General features: G+C 47.1%; 2 protein-coding genes across 2 annotated transcripts; one reads left to right on the top strand and one right to left on the bottom strand.

Annotated features, from left to right (window-relative positions):
- The first annotated feature begins 887 nt into the window (after positions 1 to 887).
- Positions 888 to 1829, top strand: LOC102558711 (olfactory receptor 10A4). The gene has a single exon (XM_006265670.3). The coding sequence runs from the start codon at positions 888 to 890 to the stop codon at positions 1827 to 1829; it is 942 nt and encodes a 313-aa protein (XP_006265732.2).
- A 7849-nt stretch (positions 1830 to 9678) lies between these two features.
- LOC102558488 (olfactory receptor 11L1-like) lies at positions 9679 to 10614 on the bottom strand. Its single transcript, XM_006265669.3, has one exon. It carries the CDS (start codon positions 10612 to 10614, stop codon positions 9679 to 9681), a length of 936 nt encoding a protein of 311 aa, XP_006265731.3.
- Positions 10615 to 11485: the final 871 nt, after the last annotated feature.

Below are 11485 nucleotides of genomic sequence, written 5' to 3'. Positions count from 1 at the left end.
TGTTGTCTCTAATGCTTTCACCCTCCTCATTGCACGTCATTCTCATGAATGGAATTTACCCTTTCAAGAATGTGGTGTAGGGTAGAAGTCCTAACAAATGTGTGGGAGATTTGTGGTGTCTGTTTGCAGAGGAAGGGATATTTAACTAAAGTGGGGAATAGAGCCTGTCCATCTAAGAGAGAGAGAGAGAGAAGTGACCTACTCTAAGGGTTGCTTAAAAGCTTACTCTTAGAGACAATACCAGAACAAGTAGATTCATCACAGGGGAATGAATCTGAGAAAAAAACAAACTGAGCATTGTACATGCACACAGATGCACAGGACTTAGTAGTTGCATGTAGAAAAATGGAACAGCCTGCTTGCTTGTAGAATGGAGCAACCTTTCTTGTAGTGATGCATCATATAGACTGAGTCAAAGCTATTTCCTATTTCAGTCTATGTTCCCTCAGTGCTTTGTTCCAACCAATAGATAAATCAATAAATAGAAAGCATTTGATTTTTAAGAAGTCTTGATCATCATTGCTAGTCACCAGTTCCTGAAGAAAGGCTATAGTTCTCCAAACTGAATGTGGCTTCCCATAAGATAGGCACTTAGCGCCCTAAACCATGGGTTACAGTTGCAATCCAAGAGTATGGAAGTCATAAAATTCTACCCTTAAAAGTAAGGGCCAGAACGCAGAACGTACTTGTAGTTGGGTTGTCTCAAGGCAACCTTTTGAAAGAGTTCCCAACTCACATTTTGAGACTCATAAACAGAATCCTTTAACTGCTCTTGTGTACAATTCAAGTTCACTATATTAGTCTGGGTTTTTTTTCATCTGATAGGTGCTTTGTATGCCATGCCAACCCTTGTTTTATCTGAGGTGTTTATATTTTAAGGAAAAAATATGGAAGAAAATCTAACCAAAGTGACTGAGTTCATCTTTCTGGGCTTCTCAGACCTCCAGCGCCTCCAACTCCTTCTGTTTGTCTTCGTCTTACTCATCTACCTCATCATCCTGATAGGAAATAGCCTCATCATTGCTGTCACAGTGGCTGACATAAAACTCCACACCCCCATGTATTTCTTCCTCAGGAATCTATCTGCCTTGGAGATCTGCTACACCACTGTTACTGTACCCAAGATCTTGTCTGACTTCCTGTCAGAGCGACATACCATCTCCTTCCTTGGTTGTGTAGCCCAAATGTATTTCTTCATCCTCTTTGGCGTCTCAGAGTGCTGCTTGCTGGTTGTGATGTGCTATGATCGATATGCTGCTATTTGTAACCCCATGCGTTACCCCCTCATCATGAACAGAAAGGTCTGTGCTAGGATGGCAGCTGTGGTTTGGACTGTAGGCAATGTGGTGGCATGTGAACAAGTAGCAGCCATATTCTCCTTGCCTTTCCATGGGTCAAATGTCATCAACCATTTCTTCTGTGATGTTCTCCCAGTACTCAGGCTGGCAAGCACAGAAACATCCTTGAACGAGCTCATCACTACCATGCTTAGTGTGGTGTTAATTCTCATCCCTTTCCTCCTGATCATCGCCTCCTACATCCGTATAATGTCCACTGTCCTGAAGATGCATTCTGCTGAAGGGAGGCACAAAGCTTTCTCCACTTGTTCCTCACACCTCATCTCAGTCACCTTGTTTTATGGCAGTACTCTGGTCACCTATCTGAGGCCCAGCTCTGAAGGGTCTACAAACACTGACCGAGCCCTCTCCCTGTTCTACACGGTTGTTACCCCAACCTTCAACCCAATCATTTACAGCCTGAGGAACAAGGAAGTGAAGACAGCTCTGAAGAAACTTGTGGGCAGGAGTATCGGTTTGCAAGTTTCATAATTGTTTTTATATTATTTCATTTTTTTCTTGGGCTTGAAGCTGTACTGCAGGTATCTTAGCTGGGGTTGATACCTAGAAATCCAAGCCTCCTTTGCATTCTGCGACATACTTAACAAGTCTATTATTCTATAAATTCAAAAGCTGGAAATTCTTATGCTCTTGAATCTCCCAGTTTCCATGGACTGTTTGGGCTTCAGTTCTTGTCTATGGGAGTTAACTATTGTATTCCTTTTTGCTATTATATTCCATTTCCAGGGGATGATGGGCAGGGGGGAAGAGGAGAGAGATTTTCCATGGCACAGCACAGATAGATGTTAGCATCCAATTTTCATTTATGATCAGTGGGATTAGACACTTGTACTATGGTTCAAAAAAATTCCTGAATTCTGCTTTTGGCCATTTTTAGCTTAACTGCCGAAACCCTTATTGATTGATCATGAAAATCCACCCTCGGATGAAAAACAAGGAGCAATATCATTGTTCTTTTTTTGGACGTTCAGTTTCAACTGACAAGAGATACTGGCAGCCTGTATCAGATAGCTGCATATATATCCATGCAGGGGGTGTCTACACAAGAGGCTTTACTGTGCAGTAGACTAATTTACTGCACAATAAAGGATCCCTATCTACTAGGGCTCTGCTAAATTTCACCACCAGTTGTGATTTGCCACTTTTTTGACCCTTTTCAAGGTCAAAACAGCAAAATCAAAATGGAACAGATATAGTTGAAACAGCCTCAAAACAAAACAAGGCAAGTCAAAATGTTTCGCTCTTTCGATGCTATTTCAACGTTTTGCCCATAGGCTATAATGAGGAAGACAAAAAGGCCTATAACTTTGTCATTTCTGGCCTGATTTGGATGAAACTTGCAGGAATGGTATTCCCTTCTGAGGGCATGAAGCCTGCTGTGCTTCAAGGAGATAGGTGCAGGGGGTTCACAGAAACTGCACTCCAAAATCTTGAAAGCAAAACTCCTGTCATGTGTATTTGTTAAGCCACAGTGGGGTCAAAACTGCAGGCATGCTAGCCCCTCCTCTGGCCACAAAGTCTGCCTCTGTGCTGACAAGAAGGGAGTTCCCCAGCCTATAGGTATGCTGCTGGTTCTTCCTCCCCAGGTGCAGCACCCTGCACTTGTCAGTATTGAATCCCATCCTGTTCTCATCCGCCCACCCCTGTAACCTGTCCAGATCTAGTTGTAGCCTGTCCCTCCCTTCTAGCATGCCCACTTCTTCCCACATCTTAGTGTCATCCGTGGATTTGAATAAGGTGCTTTCCACCCCCTTGTCCAAGTTGCTGATGAAGATGTTGAACAGTGCAGGCCCGAGGATTGTGCCCTGGGGGACCCCACTGCCCATATCCCTCCAGGTCAAAAATGACCCATCCACCACACTCTCTGGGTGCCGTCCTCCAGCCAATTTGTGACCCATCTGACCATGTAGGCATCAACCCCACAATCTCCTAATTTTTTTAATGAGAATGGGGTGAGAAACAGTGTTGAAGGCCTTCCTAAAGTCCAGAAAAACTACGTCCACTGCTACCCCTGCGTCTAAGGATTTTGTGACCTGGTCATAGAAGGCCACCAGGTCTGACAGGACCTGCCCTTAATGAACCCATGTTGGTTGCCCCTAAGTATAATCTCCCCTGCTGGTCCCTCGCAGATGTGCTCCTGGATAATTTTGTCAAAGAGCTTCCCCAGGACCAAGGTAAGACTAACGGGCCTATAGTTTCCTGGGTCTTCCTTCTGTCCTTTTTTGAAAATGGGAACCACATTGGCCCTTTTCCAGTTCTCTGGCACCTGGCCAGAGCACCATGAGTACTTGTAAAGCAGTGCCAGGGGTCCCGCAACGATCTTTGCCAATTCCCTCAGCACCCTGGGGTGGAGATCATCTGGACCTGCTGATTTAAACATGTCCAGCCCCACCAGAAGTTCCCTAACTAGGTCCTCTCTGACCCTAGGCCTGGGCACACCTCCCTTGGGACCTACGGGGGTCCCGGTGTGGGGGTGACCTGGTCCCTGCTCAGAAAAATGTAGGCAAAGAATGCGTTAAAGAGGTCAGCTTTATCATCTGGTGCAACCACCAGATTGCCAAGTGTGTCCTGGAGGGGCTCCATGTTACCCGGTGCCTTCTTTATACTCCCTATGTATTTAAAAAAGGACTTCTTGTTATCTTTGATCTTGGTCACTAGTCCTAGTTCTGTCTCCACCTTAGCCTTCCTAACAGCCCCCCTACAGTCTTGAGCAATGGGGGTATAATCCTCCTTGGTGAGGGCCCCTCTCTTCCACCAGATGTATGCCTCCTTTTTGGCTTTCAGGCGTTCCTGAATGCCCTTGGTGAGCCATAGGGACTTTTGCGCACTCTTGCCCCCTTTGATTCGCGTTGGGACTGTCACCTTTTGGGCTCCAAGGATAGTCTCCTTAAGGAACAAACACTCATCTTGGACTCCCAACTCCCCTACCCTCTTGGACCTCAGTGCCCCCCCAACTAATCTCGTTAAATCATTGAAATCAGCCCTCCTGAAGTCAAGGGCTGCTGCCTTGCTGCAGGCCTTTGACATCCTATGCTGGATGGTGAATTCCAGTAGGTGATGATCACTGTCGCCCAGGTGGTCGAGAACCCGCAGTCCCTTCACCAAGTCATTGCCTGTAGCCAGGTCCAGCAAGGCATTTCTTCTGGTGGGACTGTGCACCTCCTGTGTTAGATGGAGGTCCTGTAGCTTGGCTATGAACCTATGTGAGTGGTCAGACTTGGCTGACTGCTCTTCCGAGCAGATGTCCGGGTAGTTTAGGTCCCCCATGATGACCACGTCCCTTGACTTAACTGCCTGTGCAAGCTGACCTGAGAATTCCCGGTCCAGCTCTTCCCCCTGGTTGGGTGGCCAATAGTAGACACCCACCATTAATTCCCTTTTCCCATGACCCCCTTGTATTCTAACCCAGAGCACTTCAGTCTTCCCCTCCTCTGACCCAGTGCTCTTTGTTGAGGACGTGTATTGCTTTTTGATGTAGAGCGCCACACCCCTGCCTTTCCTCCCCGTTCTATCCTGCCTGTACAGTCTGTAGCCCTTGATGTTTACTGCCGAATCATGGGTTGGATCCCACCAGGTTTCAGTGAGCCCCACTATGTCCGGGTTTGTGTTAGCTAGCAGGAGGACAAGTTCCTCCTGCTTGTTCCCCATACTATGAGCATTAGTGTAGAGGCATTTAAGACCTCCTATGGGTGCTTGCACCACCCCCTTGATCCCAGGACTATCCAGACCCCTGTCACTTACTTAGGTACTTCTTGTGCTCATCACCTGTCTTGGCTGGGAAAAGTTCTCATGTCCCCCTGTGGCCCCACCCCTTGGCGAAGCTAGTTCAAAGTACACCGTATGAGATCAGCCAACCTGGAAGAGAAGACATGCTTGTCTTTAGAGGAGAGGTGAAACCCATCTCACCTAAGCATGCTCCCTGTGTGAAAATGTGGGTCATTTTCAAGGAACCCGAGGCCTGCCTGGTAGCACCAAATCCAAAGCCGCCAGTTGACCACTTTGATGCAGGCCTCATGGCACCATCCACACCTACTTACCAGGAGAATAGAGGAGAATACCACCTGCACTCCTATCTCCTTGAGCTTGGCCCCCAGAGCCTTGTAGTCCTTCATAATGTGGTCTGGACTGCTCCCCACCGCGTCATTTGTTCCCACATGGATTAGGACCGTGGGGTACTGGTCCAAGGGTTGAATGAGGTCTGGGACCATGTCTGTAACATCTTAAATCTGAGCCCCAGGCAGGCAGCAGACCTCACGTGCCATGGTGTTGGGTTGGCAGATGGGACCCTCTCTTCCCCTCAGGATGGAGTCTCTGATGATGAGGACTTGGTGTTTCTTCCTCATGGTGTTCCATCCTTGTTCAGACCGTGCCGTGCATAGAGTGGCACCGTCCCCCCGGAGGCATTCACTTTGACCTTCTCCTCTAAGGCTTCCAAGGCCTTGAATCTGTTCCCCAGTTGTGCCTGGGGCACTGCCACCACACTAGCCCAAGCAGTCCTGGTTCTGGTGGTCACCTTCTGCCATTCCTCTGCTGTGTGTCCTTCCCAGGAGGTCTGTCTGCTGGAAAACTGATCCTGCAGAGAATGGAAATACATGTCAATTTTGTCCTCCATGTCCCTGATCCCCCGAAGCCTGCTCACCTCACCCTGGATTTCCCTCACCTTCTCCTCCAGGGCTCAAAGTTGGACACAAGAGGGACAAGCAAGGGAGCCTCCAGACCCCTCTTCCACCTGTGGTGTCCAGGTCCCCAACAGGCAGCCTCCACAGACAGTGGGGCAGGGGGCCGCTGACCCCACCATGAGCTCCATCTGGGTGGAGGCCTCAGAGGAGCCCAGGGTAGGTGGCACCACCGGGGCAGGGACCCCAGCAGCTGCCTTCCACATCCTTACCACTGGGATGCAGTCCCTAGCAGCCACTTCCCGCATTCCTACCATGTCTGTGGAGCTGTGAATCTTTCTCTCTCTCTTGCTGGAGACTCCTTCCTACCTACTGCTGCACACCCACCTTGCGCAAACACTGGCGCAAATGCCAGCGCGCCATTTCAGAGCTCTGTTCGTATGCGCTGCCCATGCAAACCACTGCTCCCCTCAGCCAATCAGGCCAGTCTGGGCTTCCTTGGAAGCACCTGCTGGCTGCTCCACCCCCTACCCACTGGGGAGTAATGTATCCTGGGGTTCCTGGGGGTGTCCAGAGCCAAAGCCCCAGGGAACAGCCCCAGGAGTCCCCTCTCCCCTCAGGGAAGCGCCCCCCCCCCCAATCCTGCTCCCCTAGCCTGCACACTGCCCATGCACAGCTCAGAAGCACAGCTCCCTGCTGGCTCACTTAAGAGCAACCTCAAAGCAGTAAGGGTGCACCAGTGTCTGTTCAGGTGGCTGAAAGGTGCGCTCCACCAGCACATGGTTCTGTATCAGGCACCTGTTGAAATGTGGTTGGCAGGGGTCCAGCTAGCTGGTGTAGGCCATATAAGCCAGGGGAGAAATGGGTAGGTGGGGTCCCAGATGAGGAGGGGTAGGACTGTACATCACCCAGCTGGAGGTGCAGCACACCTGGCACAAAGCACCTGTTCTTCACCAGGGCAGGCAGGATGGAGTTGTAAAAGATGCAAGCATAATAGGCAGTGCCAAACCAGCAGGCACTGATGTTGGTGAAGGCACCCCAGTGGTCCATGACAGCTTACAACATGACTGAGTGGAAGCCCCACCAGCTGTAATATGGGCAGTCACCATGGAGCAGGCAGGTGACAAGGATATGTGTTTGATCCAGGGCCCCGGTGCACTGTGAGAAACCTGGGCACATCTAAAGGGGGTCATAGACCCAGAGCACAGTGTGCCCCAGCACACCCTGGAGGGTACCACAGACCTTTAGAATGGCCTCCCCAGTGGCCACCTTGCCTATCCCAAAGAGGAGGTTGACATAGCACATGCTGGTAGGTGTGGCCAGTTTGAGCAGGGCAATAGCTAGCCAGGTATCCACAGAGAGGGGCAACTGCATGGTGGTGGACTGCCACGCCAGGTGTGGGTGGACCTGATTGCTGAGCTCCTGGAATCTGGTCCAGGTCATCTGGAAGGAGTCCAGCCTCTGTTGATCATACCAGGTGTGCTGGACAATGTGGAGCCACCAGTGGTGGCTGGTAGGGTGGGCCCACAGGTGGCCAGGCTGAAATCCCGGGAGCTCATAGATGGCGCCCATGGAGGTATCCATGTGCACATCATTTCTGTCCCTGCTGGGGTCTGGGTGGCAGCCCAGGTGCTGGGTGGCATCAGCACGGGGACAAGAGGCCTCAGATGCAGTGGCGAGCCTGGCCATGTGGCCACACAGCATGGGGGAGCAGACAAGGCCAGGGCTGACTGTGGCCAGGCAGCAGTCACTATGGCAGGGAAGCACAGCAAGCAGGGTGGCAAACAGAAGCCTGGGGAACAGGTCTTCACTGCCAGGGTGTGGGGGTGGGACAGCTCTTGCACGGTGAGCACAAGCTATGCAGACAGAGTAGCAGAGGGCTGTGCCAGCATGCTGCAGACTGCTCTGGGCCAGAAAATGTCCTCATGGGGCTGCCTTTTAAAGAGTACCCCTAGCACCCAGCCAATTGTGGCCAGAGCCTCCAGCTCCTCCTGGCTGCTACAGGAGCAGGGCCAGAGGAGGCCTGGAGCAGACTCCTTCCCACAAGCAGCAAATCTGTTCCCAAATGGCTGCATGTATAGACTCCTGCCCAGGGCTGGTTTACTGCACAGTAAATTACTGCATAGTAAACCCAAATAACATTAATTGCACATGTAGATGCACCCACAATCTATCTTCATTATAGATTAACAATAGGAAAACAATGCAAGAATGACTCCATAACCCAATGACTAATGCACTTATCTAGGAGGAGAAAGACTGGAGCTCCATGCCCTCCTCCAAAAAATGGCTTTCATTCAAAAAGGAAACAGTTGCAACGGGGGGGACTGAGGGTGCATAAGACCAGAATACCATGAATCTGTGTCAATAGGGACCTCCTGGTTGAGATGGAAGACAAATTCAAATCCAAACAGGTGGAGGTGGTCTGATCCTCACTCTGCCATATTGAAGTAAGTACCACAGATTTGCTGCTATTTGTCCCTGGGGAACATTTGTCTGGATGCACCCTAAGTGGCCAAAAAATGGTCATTTAGACAACCAGGAAAGAACAGAATGTTACCTTATATGCCTATCCCCCTTTGAATGTAGGGTTAATGTCTAAGGCAAAATATAATCAATGGATACAGACAAATATTGGAGCACAAGAACACAATGGGGTACTAAGCTTAAAGACCTCGCTGAATGAGCACTCTGCTGTTGTCATGCAATTATGTAGGGTTTATGTACTTGGTTGCCATTAGCAAACTCTGGGTTGGACAGAGGCAAAGAAAACTGAAACCAATGCAACTTACACTATGTAAAGTTTTCTTTGATTCTTTCAGAGTTAATTCAGCACAGAATTGTATAAAACTACACACACACACACACACACACACACATTTTGTACTGGTGTAAATACGTCATCTCTCCAAGCCGTAAATTACTTTAATGGCCATATACCAGCTTACATCAGGTGTAAAACATGCCACTGCCCTTCACTGGATATATATTTGGCCTGGTAATTTGGTCTGGATATATATCTGGTCTAGTAATTTGGTCTGGTACCAATGTCTGGTAATTTAAGATTTATTCACATTAGATGTGTGCATTTGTTTGTTTCTTTGCTGGGTTTTTGTGGTGTCAAATTGCAGTGATCTAACTTGAAGGCTGTACTTGTATATACCTTCTTCACTGAAAACATCTCAATGTCTTAATGTTTAAAAAATTATTTTATGCCTCCAAGATAAAGTATCATATTAAAGATCAACAGAGTCATGTGGTTTATTGTCAATATATTTCAAGATGTGTAGATTGCATGATTTTTCACCAAAATCAACTATACAATCCCACAGGGGGGGGAAAAAAAGAGTCAAAACAGACAAAAAACCCCCCAAGGACTAGACAAATCATTGTAACGAGTGTTAAGGCTTACTTTAGGAATGTGTATGTATTTATAATAAAAACAAAAGATAATTATGGTCAAATAATAATTATATCACCAATAAAATAAAAGAAATAATAAATGATGGACAAATATATCTATTTGATAGCTAAAAAAGGAAAACATCTGAAGGACTGATTCTCATTTATAGTGATATTCAGTCTGAAATATTATTACAGTAATTTGTAGGCATTAAAATTGGTGCAACTGTAATTCATGGTCACTCTAAGTCCAGGTAAAAAGTTATTTAAATAAACAAGTCCACAGTCTCTTTAGCTCACAATCATTGAAGACTACAGTGTCTTCTGATTATTTTCCTCAGGGCCTCCTTGAAGTCTTTGTTCCTCAGGCTATAAATGACAGGGTTCAGGACAGGGGTGACCACTGTGTAGAACAAAGAGATAACCTTATTGAGCTCTGAGGACAGGTTACAGGTGGGATGGACATACATGGAGATCATTGTGCCATAGTAAATGGCAACCACAGCAAGGTGTGAGCCACAGGTGGAGAAGGTCTTCCTTCTTCCTGAGGCAGAGGGGATCTGAAGGATGCTTAGAATGATAAAGATGTATGAGACTAGTGTCAGCAGGAAGCAGCTGATGAGGATGAGGATGGAGAGGATAAAGATGAAGACCTCAGTGATGGATGTGTCCGAGCAGGAGAGCTTGAGCAATGGAGAGATGTCACAGAAAAAGTGGTTGATTTGATTGGGGCCACAGAAATCTAACCTGGAGATTAACAAGGAGGGTAAAAGCCCAGTGAAGATACCAGTCACCCAAGATACCACAGCCAGACGGGTACAAGATGCAGTGCTCATGATCACTGTGTAATGCAGTGGGTCACACACAGCAAGGTACCTGTCATATGCCATCACTGCAAGGAGGAAGCACTCCGTGGCCCCTAGGAAGACAAAGCAGTAGAGTTGTGCAATACATCCAGCAAAAGAAATGGTATTCTTCTTCTTCATCAGGAAGCTGGCCAGCATCTTTGGCACAATGGTGCTTGTGTACCAGATCTCCAAGAAGGAGAGGTTCTTGAGGAAGGAATACATGGGTGAGTGGAGCTGGGACTCAAGCCTCACAACAAAGATAATGATGATGTTTCCTGCAATGGTTAAGATGTAGATAACCAAAAACATCATAAAAAGCAGCATCTGCCAGCGAGGGGAACTATGGAACCCAAGGAGCTGGAATTCTGTAACCCTAGTGCCGTTGTCCATCTTGCTGGGAGGAGCCAGGATTTACCTGCAGATATCGTCATCATTATCAGTATCATAATAAATAAAGATAGCCATAGTTCATGCTCAGAATTGGGGGTCAACCTCACCAAAACTACTAACTCTTCCTTCCTTCCTTCCTCATTCTCTACCTATCCATATATTGACTTTCCAGTGGGTGCATCTACATGTGCCCCTACAGTGCCATTGTAACTGCATCATCACCTTTTGGAAGTACTAAATGACAGTGCAGTAACAGCCTGTACTGCACTGTGCTGGTGGTGCATGGTTATCTTTAGCTGCTGTGTCGCTACCTGTCCTTTAAAATGTTTGTCTACCAGACTAAGAGTACACTATCAACCAATGATATTATGAAGAATGTACCTTACCATAAATTTGAATAAAGTATAGATATCCGTCTATCTAATATCATACTCTTTCTATCTATAGCATCTCATCATCACATATTCTTACATATTTCTAGATCTCTTTCTCTCTCTGTGTCTTCATTCATCTATTCACAGAAAAGCGGTGGGATATTCAAAGATGTTCAAAAGGTTGACTATCAATGGAAGCTGAATTCCTAATTTTTTCCTCATCCTTTAAGAAATCCCAACCTAGCTTTCCAGAGTTACTGTTTTTCGGTACTCATATAACAATACAATTACTTAGAGAATTATCTTTTACAGCAAGCTACCAACTCAGATATTAATACTGTGTTTGAGATTTCCTAAGTTCCATGAGCTGTATGAATGTCCATTAAACTTACAGAAACAAAACTTTATCTGAAAAGTTAGGTCTTCAGATATGGAAGCACATAACTAACTTCAGATAACAGAGTTCAGCATTTTTTTAAATTTTGCTAAAAGAAAGA

The sequence above is a fragment of the Alligator mississippiensis genome, chromosome 7 (genome assembly GCF_030867095.1).
Source record: "Alligator mississippiensis isolate rAllMis1 chromosome 7, rAllMis1, whole genome shotgun sequence".
Taxonomy (NCBI): Eukaryota; Metazoa; Chordata; order Crocodylia; family Alligatoridae; genus Alligator; species Alligator mississippiensis.
Note: the sequence above shows the minus strand (reverse complement) of the source record. Positions and strands in the feature narration are given on the sequence as shown.

Coding starts and splice junctions, on each gene's coding strand:
- LOC102558711 (XM_006265670.3), top strand. CDS start 888: ATGGAAGAAAATCTAACCAAAGTGACTGAGTTCATCTTTCTGGGCTTC.
- LOC102558488 (XM_006265669.3), bottom strand. CDS start 10,614: ATGGACAACGGCACTAGGGTTACAGAATTCCAGCTCCTTGGGTTCCAT.